Source organism: Bombyx mandarina, chromosome 21 (assembly GCF_030267445.1).
Source record: "Bombyx mandarina strain Sakado chromosome 21, ASM3026744v2".
In the NCBI taxonomy this organism is placed as follows: Eukaryota; Metazoa; Arthropoda; class Insecta; order Lepidoptera; family Bombycidae; genus Bombyx; species Bombyx mandarina.
In genome coordinates, this window is record NC_143227.1 from 4,549,163 (window position 1) to 4,573,460 (window position 24,298).

General features: G+C 35.8%; 2 protein-coding genes and 1 non-coding gene across 4 annotated transcripts in view; 2 read left to right on the top strand and 1 right to left on the bottom strand.

Annotated features, from left to right (window-relative positions):
• Window positions 1-794: 794 nt before the first annotated feature.
• On the top strand, window positions 795-3,364 carry LOC114253001 (uncharacterized). Its single transcript, XR_016324922.1, has 2 exons — window positions 795-1,433; window positions 2,048-3,364. It is a non-coding gene; the product is annotated as an uncharacterized LOC114253001 (transcript).
• On the bottom strand, window positions 3,365-4,475 carry mRpL23 (mitochondrial ribosomal protein L23). The gene is made up of 3 exons (XM_028187733.2): window positions 4,321-4,475; window positions 3,971-4,250; window positions 3,365-3,612 (listed from the first exon to the last, which is right to left on the bottom strand). Exons 1-3 carry the CDS (start codon window positions 4,332-4,334, stop codon window positions 3,454-3,456), a joined length of 453 nt encoding a protein of 150 aa, XP_028043534.1. The 5' UTR covers window positions 4,335-4,475; the 3' UTR covers window positions 3,365-3,453.
• A 135-nt stretch (window positions 4,476-4,610) lies between these two features.
• Ptpmeg2 (Protein tyrosine phosphatase Meg2) overlaps window positions 4,611-24,298 on the top strand; it is a 56,996-nt gene continuing 37,308 nt past the window's right edge. The window contains exons 1-4 of one of the 2 annotated variants that reach the window (XM_028187921.2): window positions 4,611-4,710; window positions 15,954-16,175; window positions 16,991-17,080; window positions 19,111-19,251. In XM_028187921.2, the coding sequence (XP_028043722.2) occupies window positions 4,678-4,710; window positions 15,954-16,175; window positions 16,991-17,080; window positions 19,111-19,251 (486 nt within the window). In that variant the 5' untranslated portion in view covers window positions 4,611-4,677. Of the gene's footprint in view, window positions 4,711-14,023; window positions 15,229-15,953; window positions 16,176-16,990; window positions 17,081-19,110; window positions 19,252-24,298 lie in introns of those variants that run through there. The other variant, XM_028187920.2, reaches the window with a different exon arrangement.

A 24,298-nucleotide genomic window follows, 5' to 3' on the forward strand; every position in this document is an offset into this window, starting at 1 on the left:
TACTTCTTTTATTTCCTATATTTCGACGATTTACGTTTTTTCAACTATAACTACAACATATTTATTACAAATATTTATGGTTTGGCATCTTTGAAAGGGCACATTGCTCGCAGAACAGATGGCCGCTGGGACCAAAAGTGCTCTCGACTGGCGACCGCGCACCGGAAGTCAAAGCGTGAGTAAGCTTTCCACAAGGTGGACCAACGACATGTTGAAGGTCGCAGGAATGTGTCGGATGCGGGCAGCGCAGGTTCAGTCGTTGTTGAATGTTCTCATACAATTTGTTCAATACAAAGTCAGGCTTACTGCTTTCACCAAAATGCCTGACTCGTTAACACAAAAACATTATTGAAATTATTAAGTACTATCATAATATTATGCTAAAAATAAAATTATTTAGGAATAAAGTATTCCCAAACTATCGGCAAATACATCAGCATCCTGGATTTCGGACAGAAACTCGTATAACAGCGCCATTGCCCTGGCCGTTGGACAGTTCCTAGCTCTACGGGTCGTCAGCCCCACCAACTCCAGTTATTGTAATCTAACCCAAAAAGTTAAGAGGTGTATGCTATTTTTGATGTCAGCGTAGGTTAAAGGTTATGATGCCGGATGTAGCTGAACGTGATTTAGTGTAAAAGTACAGCGTTGGTAAGCCTCTTTATGAGTGTCTTATGTACATGCATGTACAATCTGATAAAAAAAGAAATTTTAAATCGCATCAAATCATGTTCTCGTTAAGTAAATAAAAACAATATCTTAGAAAATTATGATACTGGTCATATTCTACTATATATACACGTTAAAATTTAATTGCGGCAAGAGCTCCTTCGGATGCTCAAAAAACTCACTAGTAGGCCGCGGACAAAAATATTAAGTTGTAAAATAAGTACACCATTACACGGGGTCCTTCTAAAAATTGGACCACGGAGATAAACTACAAACAACTTATTAAGGACTCACCCTTGTTGTCTATGAACAAGAGTAGCTCTTACAATACCAACCCTTACCTACTACCCGCCAAATGAGAAAAATGAAAAAACCGTTCATAGCTTTTGAGTTACTATGTACCTACCTACCTACAGTACCTACCATAGATAGTATACTAAGAAATACCTACTTATTCAAAAATCTAATAGAATAAAGGAATTGAAGTTATTGGTCGCCGTCTTTAAAGAAGAAAAGTTTATTTTCCCGAGCAGTCTAATTAAATTTGTAATTTAAAAATGGAAAAAACAACTCCAATAGTGGCTGCAGCAGCTGGTTCAGTAAGAAAAAAGATGGCAAATCGTATAGGTCGTGGAGTACCAGAAGTAACTGACGCTTATTCTAAAAAATGTTCATGTAACAGAGAGAAGGCAACTGTGTTTTGTCGTTCTTGTGGTTTCTATTGCAACGGACGTATTCGATTGAAATGCCAGCAACATCCTCGAGTGAGCATTGTTTATATTTTAAACTCGTGTTAAACGATATCTCCAAGAGTTACGGTAGCCCTGTACTGTCTGTTTCTGTCGCAACAATGTATTTGGGAACCTCTATGTTTGAGACGATCTCTGTGCCTTAGGGCCACTCACTACTTGAGCAGGGTTCACCTGGCTTTGAAAACAAATCCCCTCAGAACACTTTAATAAGCCTTTCTTCACATAAGGTTTTTAAAGCAATCCTGAGTGCAGCAGGCTGCACCTTGCATTGCTGGTACTCTGAGCCAAAGTTGATTACTTGCCTTTAGATGGGCCGTAAGCGCATCAACCTTTGATGACAACATGAATAAAAGTAAATTTGCTAATACACCCAAACCTCACAAAACGAATTGGTTTTTGGAAAAACCTTAATAACAATATTCCAACTTTGTGCTGCCTTCTCCATGTCTTAAGGTGGGTCATATACCAAAATTAGTGAGTGGGTTACTACACAAAAACAGGATTTTTGCATGAATTGTCATTTATACCGAAAGCAATAAATTGATTGTTAATATTTAATTTCGTAGCATACCCTTTTCTATGTAAATGTCATCGCTAGGAAAAATTAATCCACAATTTTATTGCAGGTGACCTTTCTGTTAGACATTTCAGAATGTCCAAAATGCCATTCATCTGTATTCCTGGATGAATATAAAACAGGACAATCTTAACTGCAACAAGTTTCTATAACAATTTCTTATGTACTTAATTTTTGATGAAGACACATCTATATTATAGTTACAATATTTTTTGTGTAGTCCATTCATTTATATTAGTTTAGATCAGTGGTCGGCAACCTTGTCAACCAAAAGAGCCAACTAAGTACCTATAGTTAACAAATAATTGAAATTTATTCAAAGAGCAATTTTTTTAACATAATAATATATTTTTATAGTCGAGCTTGTTTACTTGGCAATTTGTTTACATTTTACAAGGCAATATCTTAAAGATAATTAGTAATATTTAGTGCCTAAACATTTCGCAGAACCACATGTTATTGACCACTGGTTTACACCAAAAACAAATCATTTCAACAAAGTTTTAATTATAGTATAGATAATTAAAATTAATGATGGGTAATTTTAGTTTTGGACATTTAAAATTGAGTTTTAAATGGCCAAAACATTATTTAGATCTTTAGTACAGAGTTTATTCTCTTCAGAGTTTATTCGACTATAAAAATATATTATTATAATAATATATTTTTATAGTCGAGCTTGTTTACTTGGCAATTTGTTTACATTTTACAAGGCAATATCTTAAAGATAATTAGTAATATTTAGTGCCTAAACATTTCGCAGAGAACCACATGTTATTGACCACTGGTTTACACCAAAAACAAATCATTTCAACAAAGTTTTAATTATAGTATAGATAATTAAAATTAATGATGGGTAATTTTAGTTTTGGACATTTAAAATTGAGTTTTAAATGGCCAAAACATTATTTAGATTTTTAGTACAGAGTTTATTCTGTGAATGTATATTATATTTAAAACAAAGTTTTTATGTTAAAAAACTTTTTTGTTTTAGATCAGTATAGATTATAATAAATGTTCATTGTTTGTGAAATAATAACTAGCAAAAAATATTGAGTAAATTTGTTAAAGTAGAACTTTATTATCTCTTTAAGAGCTCATACTTTAGTTCAAGAGACTGACTCGTGGTGTAGTAGTTAGAGCCCCTGACTTGCACTGAGGATTGTGGATTCAGTTCCCACATTGCGCAACCATTCTTGTGATGAACAGGTTTGTTTGCTCTTTCTCTAGTTGTTTATGATCTATAAACATAGCGAATCTTAAATTGGGGCCAGATGATTGTTCCCAGTTATTTAGTTATTATTATTGTTATTCTGTATTTCTAGGGTGATTATAAAAATCTGTTTCAATAAAAATTTAAGAGCAATTATTTCATAGTCTATTTATTCCTAATAAAATACAGTTAAACCTTAATTGGTTCTAGTTGGACTAATAAAAATTAGTATTTATAAACAATTAGATTGAAAACCAGCTGGGTATATCAGGTCTACTTTTATTATGATCTATGTACTTTCTGAAATTCTTCTTTGATTCATCTAATGATTTCGCATGTTCCTCTTCCTCATTAATACTTTTCTCAAATAGGTCTGGATACTTAAATGTCATAGTCTTTGGCTGTAAAATATAACGTAACTTTGGTTTTCTTTCCATCAAATTCAAGTCAACTATACTCAAAGTGCAAATTAGTACAAAACTTGTGAGACAGCAGCTACAAGATAGTCAGAGTCTGCTTTCAGAAAGCAATGTGTGTACTTGAATACATCTGCCTTTGTCTGGCCACAAGCTATACATATTTTTTTGACATTACTAAGTATTGTTTTTTTTAAATGGCTTATTGAACAATAAACTTATGCTAATAACTAATTATTGTGCAGTAAAATCACAAAGTGCTTCATAAAATCAAATTCAAATAATCTACTGTGGCCAGTTCGTTTGAGTTCATGTAAAATGCATATTAGGTAATGTTACTTACTAATGTGACAAAGGCAACTTTGACATCATCTTCTTTAATAACATAACCTTTGACAACATCTTTTTTAAATTTCCCCATATTTATTTTGGTCCTCACATCCACAACGGGTACTTCATAAATTTTTTCTAAATAATTTTTAATGTCATATTTAGTCATTTCCATGGAACAATGGAAATGCACGATGTTAGGCAGTTGTTTTGGATGTGGTCGTACTAATTTCATCCAAAAATTCGGCAAAAATACTCGAAGTTGTGGGTTTCCTCTTTGATAAATGGGGTACCTGAGAAAGACTACAGTGTTAACTTTGGCCGAAGCGTGTAAATACAAATAATCGTTAATGAAATACTTACCACCGTGTGGACATTATTAAAATTGCTAGTAATAAGCAGAGGATATTAAACAATATTAAAATATTCAGCGGATAGGTAATGTTATTCTGTCAGTAGGTATTTTTTAAGGGATTTTATGACCTGGTAACTAAGACCTTTAGGTCAAGTCTTATTTTAATTTTAATGAAAAATTTTTATCTATGAAAAATGTTGATGAAAATAAACAGTACATACACTCTCTTCCAATTTAAACTGTATTTAAACCAGTGTTTTAAAATTTATAAAAAAAATCATTTTCGTCACTCTGTGACCATCTTCTTTGATTCAATGTGTATCTCTAGTAGTTGACGTCACAAAAAAAATCAGTTGATAGTTAAGATGGCGGTGGCGCTGTCACCAGAACAAGAGCTGGTGAGTATATTGATGTTAAATTAAAGTTACATTTGTTAATCATATATGTTTGGGATATATACAGTCTTGTAGATATAACCAGCGTGCGCGAGACACATTGTATGATGAAATAGCTAATTTTAATTGAATGAAATTGAAAAATTGCTCGGTTTACCATGTCATCAATGTTTGTTTTGATTTCTCAAATGTTTCTGATCCCTAACCATGTAGGTATAACTTGACTACGATGAGCGAATATTAAATACAAGTAAATTTACTACATGCATTCGTATTAGATTGGTCAAAGATTTATATCGAAAGGAAGTAGATCACATTATTAAATAGTGTATGATACGACCCCTCCTATTTCCGTCCCTGTTGCGTTTTTAAAGAAGAAATGTGTACTACTATCCTTATAGGCGTTGTGTGCTAGTGAAATTATATATTAAACATGTTAAGTATTTTACATGATAAAAAAAGTTTTTTTATTTTATAAAAAGCAATCATTGATTGCAATGAACAATTGCTTAAACGCTAGTGCTTGTAGTATGTATTTAAAAAGTCAAAAACAATGTTATTTCAATACTGAAATACAAATCTCATATTGAACTCGCTGCCATTTTTCTACAACATAAAAATCCTAAAAAAAGCTAAATTGATGTCATTAATTTTCACCTACACAATGTGCTCTTTACACTTTGTAAATTTTAATGGTAAATTACATTAATAATCGCTATAGCAGGATTTTTTTTACTGTGTACTAAGTGATCAAATATTAATTAAAAATTCATAAAACGAAATTCCAAATGACAAAAAGCTTACTTATATTGAAATCTAAACTAAGCTGTTTTAAAGTTCTCATGTCAATATTAATTGTCTATTGACAATAATTGTATTTGAAGAACATTTGTCATGAGTGTTTATCATTTATTACACTAGGCTTTGCTTTGGATAGGTAGTTCATATTTGTGAATCTGCAATGTAAGCTGTAAATAGTTCTACAGGAATACTCATATCAAAGCTCAAATATTGATCTCACAGTATAGCTGATTAAAACTTCACATAGCTGGTCAAGACGGAAGACAAGGTGAACTGACAATCTGTTGAGGTTCCCAGAATCCACTGGATGCAGGCAGCAAAAGACCGGTCATTATGGTGAGACTAGGGGGAGGCCTATGTCCAGCAGTGGATGTCTATGGGCTGAAAGATAGATAGTTGGTCACGTGGTTTTCTTTAAGAGCTCAAGAAAATTTGTTTTGAGAAGATCCTGTTGTCTCATTTTTGCTATAGTACCACCCGCCTGCCTTTTTTGAGGACTATTATAAATTAAGAATAAAGAGTTCAGTAGAATGCAACAGATTCATTGTGTCGCTGGAACCAGTTGGAGGAATTGAATTCTGCTGCAAAGCAATAATGAGTTCTGATTTGAAGGATAAGGCAGCTCTTGAGCAAGACATTAACGACTTCAATCTTATGTGTCTAGATGGGTTACAGTACTGCATGGCACTGTGATGTCTATAGGCTCCAATAACCACAATAAGTACTTGGTGGACTGTATACTTACCTTTAAAGACAGTAAAAAGTTAACAGATTTCTGGTCTTTGAATGTAGACTTCAATATCTAGACGATAGCTCTTTTAAACACTGTGTGACTTGTGTTATAAATCATTTTTATTTGCCATGTCTAGATCATGATACTTTTGTAGTATATATTAGTTTAATTGGCATATGAACTCACGGCTCAGGTTAAGTTAATTGCAATCAATGACTAGGAGTAAGTCACAACAACTCTCATTTTACTTTATGTGTAACTACCGACAGATGCATAAAATGAACAAAGAACAGGAAAAGTGATTACCCCCTTTATTTCATAGGACACCAGTCGGAATTAAGTCTTAGCCATTGGCCTATAGATGTCACAATGGAAATGCAGCCTTCCACCTTCAGACACGAAGTCGAATCCTCATTTGTATTGCATTATTGAGATTTGACACTTTGTTTCTTGGCTAGTAATATCGCTATAAAAATATTATAAATTAGAAATATCAATTCAAATGCTAAACCGTATATGTTTCGGCCTCTGTACCGTCATACTTACTTTTGATTTAAAGTCAATCAAACACTCAATGGTGGGTCATGATTATAAATTATAAAGTTAAGTGGGTTGTATGGCTTTGATTTGGACCGGATGCTCGGATCCGTACGGTGCAACGCTCTCGTCCGCCGCTTACTCATTCTGTGTACAGGATTTTCAAAACAACAAAGCCAACGTATCTTTAAATATTTTTAAGATTTTATTAAAACAAGTTTCGTGAAATATCGAAATTATCCGGTTAGTTTTTGTGGTAAAAGTGCAGTGCAATACAAAATAATTTCTTATAAAACCAATATAGTTGGAACATCCTCACTCTAGTGGTGCTCACACTAGGCAAGTCTGTGTCGTGAACACCCTATATCCGACCCAGGTGACGGGGCAACGCAAAGCCGACGTTGCCCCAGACATGTCAACGTATTCCCCCACTCTCGGTACTTTTAAGCTCTTCAAACACCGGTCACCGTCCACGAACTAACTTATAGACACAGCCCATTGGGTTTTTTGTCGGATCTTCTCAGTGGGTCGCGATTCCGATCCGGTGATAGATTCTGCGAAGCACTGCTCTTGCTACGGTAAGTGTTAGCAAATTCTCCCAGGTTGAATCCGTGAGCTCACCTATCCGTTCGCGAGAAATAGGAATAGCCCCTTAGGCTACCAGCGAATAGTCAGGAAAAAAAAAAGTTACCATGATAAAGGATTAATAAGATTAAAAAAGAATTAGTAGCGATTGTTTGTGTTTGTACCTTTGTTTCAGTGCTTAATAATACAATGTTAATCATATCAGTTGCAACAAGATTTTTTATCTTTTCTGGAGATTTCCGGGGTATTCTGGTTACGAAACAGGAATTATTTTTTCATTCTATTGTAATTAAAATTCTTTTGTAATTTAAGACCTAGCGAATAGGGTCATATGACACGCAGACTTAGGATAAGGACAACGCCCTTTCAAAAGGTTTTTCAAATGAACAAAAGTACATATTAGGTTTTGTTGGCGAATTATAAACAATGGGTTTACAACCATGAAACTTGTCAAACAACAGGCAAGCTTAATTTATAAAACGAAAAATAAAATATTACGACTTGATGCAAAAAAAAAAAATGCACTGTGTCACTTTCTTACCCTTGTTATAATATCTTTACAACAGTCACGAATTCTTCTCTTGTATCTCAAATTTAGATTTTGTAATGGTGCAAATTTACTCTACGTAAAGAAAGTATTGACTCTCTGCAAATCGCAAGTTTTCGCGAATGGAATCAATTCGACTTTTTTGTTTTTATAGCGTAGGCACGTAAAAAAAATCACGGTCCGTATGGTGTTAAATATTTAGCGAAACCCATAGGCATTACAACGCGAATGCGAAGTCTCAGTTATATTGTATAACGGCGATCCTACACTTATGGGCTGGTCACATGTAAAGAGGAAGTAATTTGGACGTAAACCATAATTTGGATGTAAACCATAATGGAATGGCAGCCACGAAATAGGAAGATGCTGATAAGTTAAAAAATGAAACAAATAATATAAAAAAAGTAGGAGATGCTATCTGGACGACAAATAATTGTAATAGTTTTTTTGAGGCCAGGTGTTGAACCACATACATAAGGCTACCCGTCTTGAGGCGCGTGGGGTATGTGTGTCTTGACGGTCCGTAGATGTTGGGAGTGGACTGCGACCCAAGTATGTTTTAGGGCCCTACCCAGCAAACGACTCCCCTTGCATTCTCTCACCCCACATCCGATCTCCGCCCGGGCTCAGAATCCGGACAGAGTAAGGGTGAGAGAGGGTTCTTGTGGTTAACACTATAACCAGGCTCGTGGCGCCACCGCTAGCTCGCCCGACCGAGGGACGAAATGATGGTCGACATCAAATAACACCGGTTTTTGCGGTACCGCGACACCTCAGGCCGTCTGGACGGTAGTGCTGCTGATGTTCCGGGATACCTCGCTGGGTTAGAACCAGCCTACTGGGTCGGAACACGGCACACCGCCGACCGGATTGCTCTTACACAGTACGTCTGGCGACGATGGCAACGTGAATCGCACTACGAACCGCAGCCGCCGCCGTGTCTTCCTATCCTCCTGGTGCCAGCACGCTAGTGACGGTAGCGTGTGGCATAGGTCGCCGTGTGACCAATACCAGGAGGAGGCTGCCTTCGCACAGTGGATTGAGCTGGACGAACGTCCTCCTACGATCCCCGGCTCGGCGTTGGCGGCACGGCGCCGAGAGGGAAGAAGAGCGCTCCCACTTCGCCACCTCCTTCCACGATATCGCCTGCCAGGATTTGTCGCTGTCGAGCATCGTAGCCATAACGGTTGGTAGCGATAGGTCCGGTCCTATCTTCACGATGATGACGCGGCTTTGGTCCACCGCGAAGACCAAGCCGCGCAGAAAAGATGGGCAGACTCGCGTAAGTCCTTCAGGTGTGAGAGGCCTGCATCAATTAATAAGCTGAGGATTAGGAACAATTAAAGCTATTTAATCTAACTTAAGATTTAAATGTAAAAAAGCGAGTAAAACATTTGTATCTTTATATTTTAGATCAGCGATTAAATGCTATGTAAATTGTAAAATAATCTCGGTTAGTATAATATAACTACTAGCGCATTTTATAAAAAAAAATATCGACCGGTATCGCTTTACAACATATTTCTAGGAACAGTTGCGTGATGTATCATTCATTGGTTTCCCGTGAATTGTTATAGCTCACAGCAGTGAGAGTCGTGTTTAGGTGTCAGTTATTCCACGAAAGTGACGAAACTGTATTACGATGAACATGCGAAATGATCTCCGTCGACTTCGCAATAAAATTACAATTATGTTTGGGTTGAAATTTGCTCCTTCCTCTCGTATCTGTATTTGATTGACAAAGTAGGGTTTCATACTTCAGCGGAAATTAGATGCCAAATTTGTTCACAATAGCAGTATTAGTTTTGTTCCAAAATCGGCACTCATAGTCTGCGGTAATTATACGAAATTAATTTTCGTCAATATGAAAACCCTCTATTTTAATAATAGGTACATAGTATGTTTTTAAGGTACATCGTTATCAATATTATGTTTAACTGAATTAATTTAAGATTTCATTAGTGCTGGTGAGCAGGCGAACTATCGATCTATAATATGATATCGAACTCTCAAAGATGCTACAATAGCGGTTATCGTGCCCTTCAAATGCGAACTATGGTATATTATTATACAGTATAGAGTGCCTTAACTAGGGTATGTCTATAGCATACAATTGAAGCTTCAGTTTTAATACATTAAAAACTAGCGACCCGCCCTCACTTCGCTTCGGGAACCGTAATTTATTATTGAACTTATTCTTTTACGCAAATCTTGGTCCTGGTCAGTAACAAAGAAAAAATCTAATCTTTATTCTTCTTATATTAATGGTTCACTATTTTGGCGATAATCTTCTTCTTCTATCTTCTATCTTCTGCTTCTATCTTCTATATATATAAAAATGAATTGCTGTTCGTTAGTCTCGCTAAAACTCGAGAACGGCTGGACCGATTTGGCTAATTTTGGTCTTGAATCATTTGTGGAAGTCCAGAGAAGGTTTAAAAGGTAGATAAATATGCAAATGCTCGGAATTAAATAAAAATAACAATTTTGTTTTCCCTTTGATTGTGTCCCCCGTCGGACGTCGGACGGATTCTTTTGTTTGTTTTAAGTTTATTTTATACAAAAGCTTAGGTCTTTTATTTCTCGATTGAGGCACTACGAAGTCTGCCGGGTCAGCTAGTGGCTTATAAATTAAAAATAGATATATGCTGTCATGTGCTTTTTTTGTAGGACTATTTGAGATAAACGTTTCCATTTTACATTATATATGAAACGTGTAACTGCAACGGTTTTTGCGGCGCACGCAAAAATAGCTCGCAAATATATATTTTTTCCTTCTTTAACACTCGTTATATTTTGGATAATTTAAACTCTATTATTATAAATTATAGCCACAGAATCCACAGCCTAAAAAATAAGTTTCAAGCTTTTAGCTCTAAAAAGGACGATACTTTTTTTATTGCTTAGATGGGTTGACGAGCTCACGGCCCACCTGATGTTAAGTAGTTACCGGAGCCCATAGACAACTACAACGTAAATGCCGCCGCCTACTTTGAGACATGAGTTCTAAGGTCTCAGTATAGTTACAACGGCTGCCCCACCCTTCAAACCGAAACGCATTACTGCTTCACGGCAGAATTAGGCAGGGTGGTGGTACCTACCAGTGCGGACTCGAAAAAAGTCCTGCCAATTAAACGGTATCTACCTAGTCAGGTCATAAATTCTGTCACATGTTTAATGTAAAATAATTGAAACAAGTTTATTCATTATGTAACCATTCATATACCAAAATGAACTTAACAAAACACAGATTCTTATGACACTAAAGTTTTTTCAAAATGACCTCGTGATTTTGAATACAGGCCTTCAATCTGCGCGGCCAGTCGTCTATCGCAGCACGAACGAGGTCCATGTCAATATCGGCGGCTGCCTTAATCAAGGATGTCTTGAGTGACTCCAAATTGGGATGAGGCTTTGAGCACGCCTTTTCCTCCAAGTTTTGCCATATCTTGTAATCTAACGGATTCAAATCTGGACGGGGGGAGGGCCAGTCTTCGTGCCGGATGAAGTCGATTTCACGCGCCGCCAGCCAGTCTTGTGTGCTCTTCGCTCTATGAGCTGGCGCCGAATCTTGTTGGAATACCCAGTGCCTGTTATTGAACATGGTATGAGAAACAGGTTCCACAAGGTTCGTCAGGACTGTATTTTGATACACAACTGCATTCGTTTTTACACCTTTCTCACAAAAATGTACCTCTGTTAAGCCCCAATAAGAAACTCCCAACCATACCATGAGCGAGGATGGAAAATGACCTCGTTGGACACGCGGAATACGGTTGCTCGCTTCTTCACTACTGTGTGCGTACACCTTATCATTTTGTTTGTTGTAGCTCTCTTCTACGGTAAAATTTTTTTCATCCGAAAAAAGAATTTCCCGATATTTTTTTCCCGCGTACCGCTTCAACAAAGCGCGGAATCTCTTCAGTCTCAGGTCCATTAGACGAGCATTCAAACGATGTCCTGTTTTTCTTCGATATGCCCGAAGCCCTAAGTCTTCATTTAACACCCTTTTCACCGTGGTTCTGCTTAACCCCATCTGAAGGGCCAACAGTTTCTGCTTACGTTTGGGATTTCTTTGAATTCGCGCCTTCACAGCTTTTATCACTGCTGGAGTCCTAACAGACCGAGGGCGACCACTTCTTGACCTGTCATCTACACTAGAGTCTTCATTGTATCGTTTGATGGTACGATAAACAAATCTTTTGGTTATATTCAAATTTTTCAGTATGTTAAAAATTTGAATTGGCGCGTAACCGCAACGATGCAACGCAATAACTGCAACACGGTCTTCTTTAAGCGTCCACTCCATATTTAAAAATGAGTAATATTCTAAAAGTATACATTTTTATTTTCATGAACAATTCGAAATTCGAATTCAATAAACTTTTTTGTGGCCAGCATTCTAAAAGAAAAGTGTGACAATACTTATGACCTGACTAGTTATATATTAATACGTGAAGCAAAAACTTTGTATCCCTTTTTACGAAAATTGCGCGGACGGAGGAGTATGAAATTTTCCACATTTATAGAGAATATAGAGAAGAAGTGCACAATGCTAAAAATTTTTTTAAATAATGCATAAAAGATACATTAAATTTATAAAGAAAACATTACACACACTACATACTAGGAGTGGGTAATATCGGTTTTGCCGCGTATCGAATCGTATCTATATATCGAGGATCAATATCGGATATTGAATCTATATATTTTCTGAATCTATAATAATATATTGATGGATGCTAGTAGATTTTCTCGATTCATGATATTTGAGATTTGAAACGATACGCTGATATAATATCGTAGTAGATATAGATTTAAGTCAACGTTATACGGTTGGTTTTCTGATATCAATTTATAATATGATCTTAAAGTAATAAAAAGAACATGAAAATAAAAATATCAAAAAAACTTTCCTTCATGCTTTTACCAGGCTTAGGACTGGCTACATTATTTTCAGTTTTTAGTATTTTGTGTCTTAATTTAAAATTACAAAATATACCAAAAGAGTGTAGATTTTAAAAGTTTAATACAAACACAAGAAATAAACTCAATTATTTGGATTCAACTAAAAATAGAAAAATGTGTACTTTAAAAATCAAACACAAAAAACTTTTAAGTATTTATAAACACTTGTCCAAAAATTCTAGTTCAAGGTCAAAGCGCGTGAAATTTAATTCAACGATGCAAATAGGCTATACTGCATTCAAGTTAGGGTTGAAAGTTGAAACTTCTTTCCTTAATTGTATCCTGCTGATACGCTAAGAATAATCTACAGACATATGGACTTAAATATAAGGTTTACAATTGTATGGATAATGCCTGTTTCTGTTTCATTCATCACATGATATCCCTATCGTGCGCTCACTCACTCTGGCCGATTCGATACGAACCAAACGAATATTGCTGATATTAACGAATCGGTACGATATGCCGATGCGCATCACATCGAGCGATATCGTGTATCGGCTGATATCGAAATATAGATGTCGATTCACGAATCGGTACGATATGGCGATGCGCATCACATCGAGCAATATCGTGTATCGGCTGATATCGATATATAGATTTCGTGCGGGGCGATATCGGATTCAACGATATTGCTGCGATATATAGATATTGAATCTATATACGATTTATATCACCCACTCCTACTACATACCATGTATTTGACGCACCCACGCATGTATACTATTTACTGTCAAACTTTTGTTCTTGGCGTCTGTTGTCAAATTGAGAATAGAATAAATATTGTTTGCCTTTGTTAATATTTTTTATAGTGTAGTCTTGGCGAAATTTGTGATTATAGAAGTATAAAATACAATCCAATTAATTATAGTCGAATTTCGACTACTGCGGGACCTCTAGTTATTAGAAAACCACAAATATGAAATATTTTCATAGAAATACAAATTAATTTATTTTATTTTTCTTACAAATAGAAATTTAATAGCCAATGTAATATTAATAAAAATAAATGCGGGTAAACATAAAACAATTATGTGAGACGACCGTAATTTATTATTCATGAACTAAATAATGTTCATTGTTTCATTGCTAACAGCAAAATGATCACTAGTCGCTCTTCGATAAATTATAATGTGATTTGACAGTTGGATGATGGAGCTGCCACGGTGTGATCGTGCGTGTGGTCGTGTGTATTTAATAAGTGTTATGCACGCGTGTTTTTTCAATATTAACCCGTAATCGATGATTATGGATAAATCGTTAATGCGAAATTTGTTAGGACTGTACAGAGCTTTTCGCATTTAACATTCATAGATGTCGATTATACAACATGTTGTTCGTCCTTATCAATAATAATAATAATTTAAATACAATTTTATATTGCTTCGACAGAACAGTTTTTACGTGGTAGTGTAATATTCATTCAAATTTCGAACTATTATTTTCATTATAATGTAAACAACCATTACAGTTTCACGTGTGCTCTTGTATGATTAATTGATTACCAAGTAATGTGAGTTCGTTCGGACCACTAGGAAGCCGTAGCGAGCCGTTTTGATTTTCTACGATACGGTAGTGAGTTCGTGATCGCCCATACTAATGCAAGAGGGGGGCCAGTTGTACAGGAAACACATCCCGGAAGAATCAACATACCGTTCTCCGCAGATTATTTGCATTTACACATATGCACGCAGACGAGAATATTTATAAAAGCCATTTTTATCTTTAACATCAATCCGAAAGATGGTGTCCTTCACAATGATATATTATCGAAACTATATAGACTCGTATCTTTAACATTACATGGGTATAAAATTTAAATCAATTATAATAAATTTTTAAAGCGGTTTTGGATCATTAATTTCTAACTTTTATCTGATGAGAAGTAACTTACATCTTTGTGTATATTCTTAAATTGTAATACCATTAATTTAGGTGATACCAACTTTAAAATGTAATGTTTTTTTGTTCTTTATTCTATTGTTAATTACCATTTACGAGCTAAGATGAGAGTATAATCTCTGCCACTCCGATAAGAATACCACGTTAAGGATGTTTTAAAATAAGTTCTCAAAGCGGCTCCTTTATGTTTGTTCTGCACGAGTTGTCAAATGTCAATAGCGTACGTCAGTTTCCTTTCGGCCCTCGTCACGTCCTGTCTGTAACTAAATAGAATGCGCATTAAATCATACGATTCAGGTTCGGTTAATGTAAACGTCTTTTTATCGGGGTCGCAACAAAAGTGTCGAAGCAGTGAATTTAACGAATGGAAATGTGCAATACGAAGAATTAAGAATTTGTCATGAAGATGGAAACCGTATTTTTCCGAAGATTGCTTAAATATATAAGGGTACTGGTTATTCTTATTATCCCGTTTATTAATTCTTGATAGATTTTGTTTAGTTAAATAAATTAAATATTTTATTTCTTGAAATAAAAGAAAACGTTCATTCCGTCGAGCATCTGTTTCAGGGCAGCGTTTCTAATAAATAATCTAATGACATCTATATATTAATACGTGAAGAAAAAACTTTGTACCCCTTTTTACGAAAATCGCGGGGACGGATGAGTATAAAATTTCCCGTAGTTATAGTTTATATAGAGAAGGAGTGCAGAATGTGAATATTTTTTTTTAAATTATGCATAAGAAATACATTAAATGAATAAATAAAACATTACACACAGTACCATGTATTTGATACAACACATACATATAAATATACTCTTTGTTTATTGTCAAAACTTTTGTTATTGCATAAAGTCTGGTCAAATTGAAAATAGATTAATATTGTTTGTCTTTAATATTATTTATCTATAGTGTAGTTTTGGCGAAATCTGTGATTATATTGTAGTATTTGACAATAGAACGATAATAATGTTTAAACATAAAATTTCAATTAATTATAGTCGAATTTCGACTACTGCGGGACCACTAATATAAGAAATAACATAATGACATTTCAAACAAAAAAACGAGATTAAACCGTGAAAGCAGTTTTAAATAATATGAAATTAACACGTAATTTAAGCAATTTTTAATTGTTGAAATGAGGTACAAAATATAAAACTTTTCAGGCGACAAAAACATTTCTGAACGAGCTCAGCGAGACTGGTGCGGGGTGTGTATCACGAGCGACGGCGATCAAGTTCTTGTTGGCGCGCAAGTTCGATGTTGGGAGGGCCCACGCGCTCTGGAGGCAGCATGAGGCCACGCGTCGAAGAGAGGGACTCAACAAGTTTGAACCGTTCGAGGATCCACTTAAATCAGAACTCGAAACCGGCAAATTTACTATACTGGTGAGTGTTCTGAGAAAGCTTTTTTTATATGCATATAGAATGGCGACGACAAAGTGAAGCAGCAAGGTTTGCCGAGAGTTATAGTTGGAAGACCATGAAAATGCAAAAAAATAATCCTTTGTTGATATTTTCTAGGCAGTAAAGAACTAGGTATTTCGTTTTTACATACCGAAACTTAAATACTTAGCATAGGGCCTACCTGATTATGAGTGGTTACCATCGCTCATGGATAATGCACAGATTCGTACCAATTGGCACCTGTATTGACAGACGTGTACTGTGAGGAACTGGACATAATGATGGAGAACCTCGTGAATCTCCGGTCAAAGCCATGTTAATCTCATCCCTGTTGGTTCCTACACGACAACGCTTAACCTTATATGGCACAATAGACAATCCCCAAACTACAAGAGCTTGAGTTGGAATTTTTTTATCAATTACTGTACTCACCAGACCTTGCGCCGACAGACTTCTATTATTTTTTTAAAGTTTGGACAACTTTATTGCAAGGAAAAAAGCAATACTCGAGAGGCAGTACAAAATGCCTTTGAGGAGTTTTTTGCTCCCGTACACCTGACTTCTTCAAGAATTCCAATGGAAAAATACTCTACTGCGCTGGCAGAGATGTATCGATACCACGGGTGCATATTTTAATAGAAAGATATGAAAAAAATACTAACTTTCTTTATACTAAACGGTAATTTCTTAGGTTAAGATCTATAAATATAATAATAAACACATGTAAATGTAAGTTTGCAATTCAATAATTAATAAAGCTTTATCATTTATTTAATGAAAAATTGTTTAATTCATAGCCAACCAGAGATGCGACCGGTGCTGCCATTGCCGTGTTCACAGCGAACAAACACTTCCCCTCACAGACTACGCATCAAACAACACTACAGGTTTGTATTCGAGCTTTTCTTGCAAGTCCTAAAACCAAATCATCTAGACTATAAAATGCCAACGCATCTTGCCAACAGTTTCTTCGGATATACATGTAAAAAATTGGCACTATCAGAATGCGTAAGTGAACTGTGTGCTTAGTGCGAGTTTTTTAACGTTCTCGTTAGCGTAAAAGTTAGCTCTTAATTGTATGGAATGGGATCGTTTGTCTACGTTTGCCGCTAGGGGCGCTGTTCCAACTGCATACAAAATTGAGTTAACTTTTACGCAATCGAGAACGTTAAAAAACTCGCACTAAGCACACTGAAGCCGAGCGCGATTCGAGTAGTCGGCCCCCATCGAGCGTTCATGTAGTGTGTCCCGTTGGCGCGCTGGAAAATGTAAAGGACAATGCCCATTTTCTTTGGGCGATTGGGCCTCTAAAAAAATTTGTCGTGCCATGATGGTTTTAACCTAATTTTATAGACAAGAAATATCGTTTCATATTCAGAAAACGATTTTTATATTCTCACTCAGGTTTAAGAGAAATCTGTTTTTTTCTGCACCTAAAATTAAGGTTATGTACCTATATATACTTATATAATAGGTATTTGATTGTTTTCTTCGAAATCAATAATCGCTCTCATAATTAGTTCTATAACTAATTATAAATAAGCTAATTGTGGTTAATGTTGCTAGAAATAAGCCCTTATGTACATTTTATTATTATATCATCATAATAATAATAAAATGAAGGTAGTTTCTGAGAACAGACTTCATTTTCCCTTCTTTTGGAAATTAAAATCTGGAAGCCGGCAACGATATTGTTGTTGTTGTTTTTATATTCGCCAATAACAGGCAGAGTTTAGCCTATGCAGCCTAGTCTGTCGTAGTTATATTATTTTCATGTCAATAAAAAGCCGGTATATCTCTTTTTATTGCTTTTGGGAGTTTTGACGTCAACTCGATGAATAATAGCACATTGACTGAGCGTGAGTTTCCGCAGACCTTTGATCTTGAAAAAAAAAAACAGTCACTGCTATTTTAGCCACAGTTTTATTCCAATGCCTCAATAATCGTAAACAACGATTATTGACGTTTAATACACAGAACAATACCCAATTTATATATTATACATCACAATAAACTATTAAAAAAACATTAAAATAAAACTTCAAGTGACGCTTCACTCGGGTTGCTGCCAAAACTCTCTGACCATAGATAATAAGAATAAGTAATGGTGGGCCATTGAGATTTTTACTAATGGAATCATTCATTATTGTCTAAAAATATTAAATAATTCATAGTTTTAAGTAATAATTATTATTACAATATATAAATATTGAATTGAACAAAAATAAACTAAAAAAGTCTGTGAATTATAACCATTACTTTTTTTATTATTTGTTGTTCATGTCACAAGAACTCTTTCGTTTGGCAACATTTATGTTTACAATGAGTGGTGGTATGGGCTAAGCCTTTTGTCTGCCTATTGGCGAATTTAAAAACTATGAATGGTGGAAGTACTCAGTTTTCGGATGTTATCAAATAAATAATTTATTTTTTGTAAAACAATGTCAGGGTGAAAGAAATGTGGGTGATAAATAAACCAAACAACGTGAAAAAACAAGGCATAGTTTTTCAAGTATAAATAGTTTTGACACAAAGTTGGCCCATTATTGGGCATTGTCCTTTGGAATTCTTTCAGAACTTTCAGTTACTCATTATAAAGGGCTATTTTTTATGTGAATTATATAAAGGTATGATGTTTCTGTTTAAGAACATTTCCTTTTTATTCCTCTTTCCTAACGGATGCTATTGTGAACATTGAATATCTAATATTTGTATTATAAATTTTATCTGTATAGTTAGTTATGTTCGATAATCAAAGAATACGAATTTTTCATATTAAAATTTATTTTTCGTTAGTGTCATGGTGTAGTGTTCGGCAGTGTGGTGGTACACAGTTTTTCTTGCCATCAAATAACGTTCGTTTTGTACCCAACAAAACATAAAGGATTTCATTTGTCTAATAGTTTAATTTGTCCAGGGTGTGGTGTACCAGTTGGACGTGGCCTTACAATCGCTGGAGACTCAGCGAGCCGGCCTGGTCTTCATCTACGACATGACCGACTCCAAATACACCAACTTCGACTACGAGCTGTCGCAGAAAATATTGACTATGTTAAAGGTATGTAATTGTCTGGAATTGTTTCTCGCCGGATCTTCTCAGTGGGTCGCGTTTCCGATCCGATAGTGATTCTGCGAAGCACTGCTCTTGCTAGGGTCAGTGTTAGCAACACTCCGTTTTGAGCACCGTGAGCTCACCTGCACATGTTAGGGCGAAGCTGAAAATATAGCCTTGAGAGGCTATCAGCATAGTTAGGAAAAAAAATTCTGGCATTACGGAATAGATTCTGCGGATTGAAATAAAATGGGCTTAAATAAGGCCGCTACCATCGTATCAATTATTTTGTCGCTAAACTTGGTTAAACGTTAAATTGACACGCTTTTTTTTGCATTGTACCGTTGACGCTTTTATTGACTTGAACTGTTTTATCTATAAAACCGAATCTTTCAACGCTATTTTCACGAACTTCATGACATTCGTTTAGCTTGATTATCAAGGACCGATGACAGCGTAATAATGTTATTGACCAAGCTATGGATGGATACCGTAGAAAAAAAAAGTAGATAAAAATTATTTAAAATTTTACTTCGGTTTTGCTATTCATTAATGCAGCACCCGTTTTAATTCTTTTTCCAAGTAGATTTATTATTTAATTGGGTCGCGACAAGTTCCATCGATTTATCATACGTCCTTGCGCCAACAAAGCGAACTTCGATTACGTTATAAGGAAAAGTGGGTGCGTAATTGGAACATATCACTGTCTTTTTCGTTACGTCGGTAATTAATGAGAATTACGTTAGGTACCACGTCGTGTTCTTCGGTTTTTCTGTTAACTTCCCCATCACTAGATTTTTGTAAGGATCTTATTAACGAACGCGTTTCAATTATTCATACTGTTGTAGATTTTTGGTAGCGATTTGACCGTTGTGGTAATCGTAGGAGGAGTAGTAGTAAGTACTAATTTATATATATTTTAAACAATCTGTAGTTTAATATTCCACAGCATTGATACTACGGTTTCCCTTGCTATATTTACTATCTGGCTGTTTATTAACTATATATTTAAACGTATATAAGTATGTTTGTTTGTCAGTCTCTGGTACCCATAACACAGGGAATGCCAAATTGGTGCCAGACCGTGCGTGATTTTTCCCCAGTTATTTTATTTATTATTATTATTCTAGGGTGTTTATGAAAATCGGTTACAATAAAAAGTTAATTTAACAAAACTAGATCAATCTATATATATAGTGGTAGGGCATCTTTTGAAGCTAGATAGGTTGTCGTCATCATACTTGTTTCTGCTGCTGAGTAGACATGCGTTTTGGTTTGAAGGGTGAGAAAGCAGTTGTACTGCACAATTCACCGCTTTGTACTGCACAATTCACCGCTTTGTACTGCACAATTCACCTTTTCTTCATTGGTTAAATTGGAGAACGTGAGTTCATTGACATCATAAAGGGAATGCCGCTATTCGTCTTCTGGCGTGAAGTCGAAGTCGTCGTGGTCTAAAGGACAATACGTGCGACTCAGGTCCTTTATTATAAGAATAATTGTCGTTGCGGCTGAAGCTTATTCGTCTTTTCGCATGAAAAGTGTACAATTTCCCAAAATATTCGAAAGTGAGTTAATATGCGGAATCATTTGGTATCGCCAGTATTTTTCTCATAAATACTGTCAAAAGAGCGTAGTTTAGTTTTAGTTTTTTTTTAGTTGTCTATGTTTTGACTACTATTAACAAAATTAATACATAATTTTATCTTACTTTAAAAGACAGATAATGTAACTAGTAAAAAATAAAAATAAATGTTGAAAAGATGATTAATACTAAAAATATCACATGTTTTAAACCTTTAAAACACTACTCTCCTGTAAAATTAGTAAGTTTTGAGATTATACAGTTTTAATGCGAGAAGACGATATGTAGATACAACACGTTCCGCTTGAACGAGAGCTTAAAGTCTAGACTACTTTGAAATAACGACAAAGGAATTCTATGTAATCCAATTAGCTAACTCATTGAGTATCTAGCCGGGTCTTCTGAGTGGGTCGTGACCCGGTAGTAGATTCTGCGAAGCACTGCTCTTGCTAGGGCTAGTGTTACCAAATTATCTCAGGTTGAGCCCGTGAGCTCACGTACCCGTCGGCGCGTAGCTAGAATAACCTCTTAGGCTACCAGTGAACAGGTAAGAATAAAAAAGCAATTAGCATTATTAATTTTTGAATTATTCATATATGAAAAACTTGGACAGTTGTTTTCGTAAAGCCTCGATGTTGCTCATTAATCTTTTACGAGGTGTTTTTTTATATAATATAAAAATGTTTCCGTCATACAACGTTTCTTTCAAACCTCGAACATGAAACGGTGATTATGAAATTTTACAATAATATTTGTAGGACCAAAGAACGTTATAATAAAAAGCATAAATTATCGCGTAAATAACGTTCTGCTCTTCCTAACCAGCATTTCGTTGTAACGCGCTTTTCGTTTACGCCGAAGTGAAGAAGTCTGTTGACTTATTGAGTTTCGGTACAGGTTCGCGAAAAAATTGGACAAGTATGAGTGAAACTGATGGTTTTGGATGTTAGCTGTGCTTCATTGTAAACAAGACAAGGCGTCGTAACCGGGCCGAACTAATCTTGTTCATGTAGTGTATGCTATGAACGAATACATATATACTTAGTCTGGCCATAAATACTGTTACAATTAAAAATAAACAAAATATTACATTTGAATTTGGAATCTGTCATTTGTCTATGATTGCTCATTGAGTTTTCTCATTTTGGCTCCAATACATTGTACAATATTTTGCGATATTAAAATGGAGTGGGGTGATAAAGAGAACCAAATCGCTGTGATTGCATTACACAAAGTAGGTATGGAGCCAAATGCAATTTTTAAAACTCTCCATACGCTTGGTATTAGTAAAATGTTTATGTACCGGGCTATTACTAGGTGCAATGAGACCTCTGCTTGTGACAGAAAAAGATCTGGCCGTCCACGTAGTGTTCGTACGAAAAAGGTGGTCAAAGCAGTAAGGGAAAGAATTCGAAGAAATCGTGTCCGAAAGCAAAAGATTTTATCTCGGGAGATGAAGATAACACTTAGAACCATGTCGCGTATTTTAAAAGATGACTTAGGACTTGCAACCTATAAGAGACGTACTGGTCATTTCTTAACTGATAATTTAAAAGAGAATAGGGTGCTAAAATCGAAACAACTACTGAAGCGGAACGCAAAAGGAGGTCATAGAATTTTTTTGTTTACGGATAAGAATTTTTTTAAAATTGAGCAACATTTTAACAAACAAAATGACCGTATTTATGCTCAAAGCTCTAAGGAAGCTTCCCAATTAGTCGACAGAGTGCAACGTGGGCACTATCCGACTTCAGTGATGATTTGGTGGGGTATTAGCTATGAAGGAGTGACTGAGTCATACTTTTGTGAAAAAGGTATCAAAACATCCGCACAAGTGTATCAAGATACCATTCTTGAGAAGGTAGTGAAGCCCCTTAACAACACCATGTTCAATAATCAAGAATGGTCCTTCCAGCAAGACTCGGCGCCAGGTCATAAAGCTCGGTCTACGCAGTCTTGGTTGGAAACGAACGTTTCGGACTTCATCAGAGCTGAAGACTGGCCGTCGTCTAGTCCCGATCTTAATCCGCTGGATTAAGATTTATGGTCAGTTTTAGAGAGTACGGCTTGCTCTAAACGCCATGATAATTTGGAGTCCCTAAAACAATCCGTACGATTGGCAGTGAACATTTTTCCCATGGAAAGAGTGCGTGCTTCTATTAATAACTGGCCTCAACGTTTAAAGGACTGTATTGCAGCCAATGGAGACCACTTCGAATAAGCTTTTTATACTTTAAATTGTTTTATATTTATGTATTAAACTAACACACTGTAAAAGTAATAAATGTTATGTGCAATAGAATTTTATTTTATTTTATTGTAACAGTATTTATGGCCTAAGGACTAAGTATATGCACACAATACAATAAACTTAATCCTTATTTTTGAATACTACTACAAGTTTTGACTCCTTTGCCTGTCTAGTTGACTGAACAAAAGCAAAAACAACTTATACAGGGTAATAACATGTTATACTAAATTTAGCGACTTATTGGCGAAAACGTGAGGAGCTAAGTTGTGTGTGTTTTGTTATTTTTTTTTTATCTGGTGTTTCTTCAGGATTAAACTTTTATCAACTGTTTGTCGACGATATCTGTGAAAGTGCACAAATATGGGAAAATGAAACATAGACGCTGGACGTGATCTGGATTCTTATTGTTCGGGTTTTTAGAGTAGGATTGTAGTCGTTTTATTCTATCTAACGGCTCTATTTACTTTGTCCCTACAGACAATAGGAAAGGTTTCCGCAACCAGACGAGTTACAAGTACGTCAGCTCATTTAACCATGTTCACAAAGCGTAACTACTGTTATTGAGTATTTTAATTACCAATATCATTTTCCAGTTCAGAGTTTTCCATTGTCGACCCTCGATATATCAATCCCAGGTGGGTGACGGCATTGTGACCTTTACGCGCTCCGGTTAATCACTTACTACACAGGCCGGGTGTTAGTTCATCCAACAGCGCAATAAAACAAAAAATAAACTTGATGTTTATCAAAGTCAACGAGTTAAAAGTACGCATGTCTCTGTTGTGCCGGCTACCGATTTCCTTTTCACTTTTCCGATGTCACGATATAGCACACTCATCGTGCATATTAAAATTCGTAGCGTAATTCTGGCGTAGCGGGCTGGGCGGATGCGAAACGTAGTCATTGGGTAGGCGCCCGCCCCGGCACGAGCCTGACGTCAGTCGAGCGTCCGAGCGCGACCCGGACGCACGTGTCTGCTTTATTTACAACGTTTCGACCGTGGCATTTCGATAACGCGTACACACCGTGTGCGAATCCAATATATATCTCAACTAGTAACTACACTATCAATTCTAAATTAATCTAGAACGCAAAAAACGGAGCGGTTTAGCTTTACGCAAACAGGTGTTGATTGCATATCAGTGCTATTGTAGGTTGTTTTGTTAGTCGAGTGTTGCCGTTTGCAGTGTTTAATGGCTATCACGGTGTGCAATAGA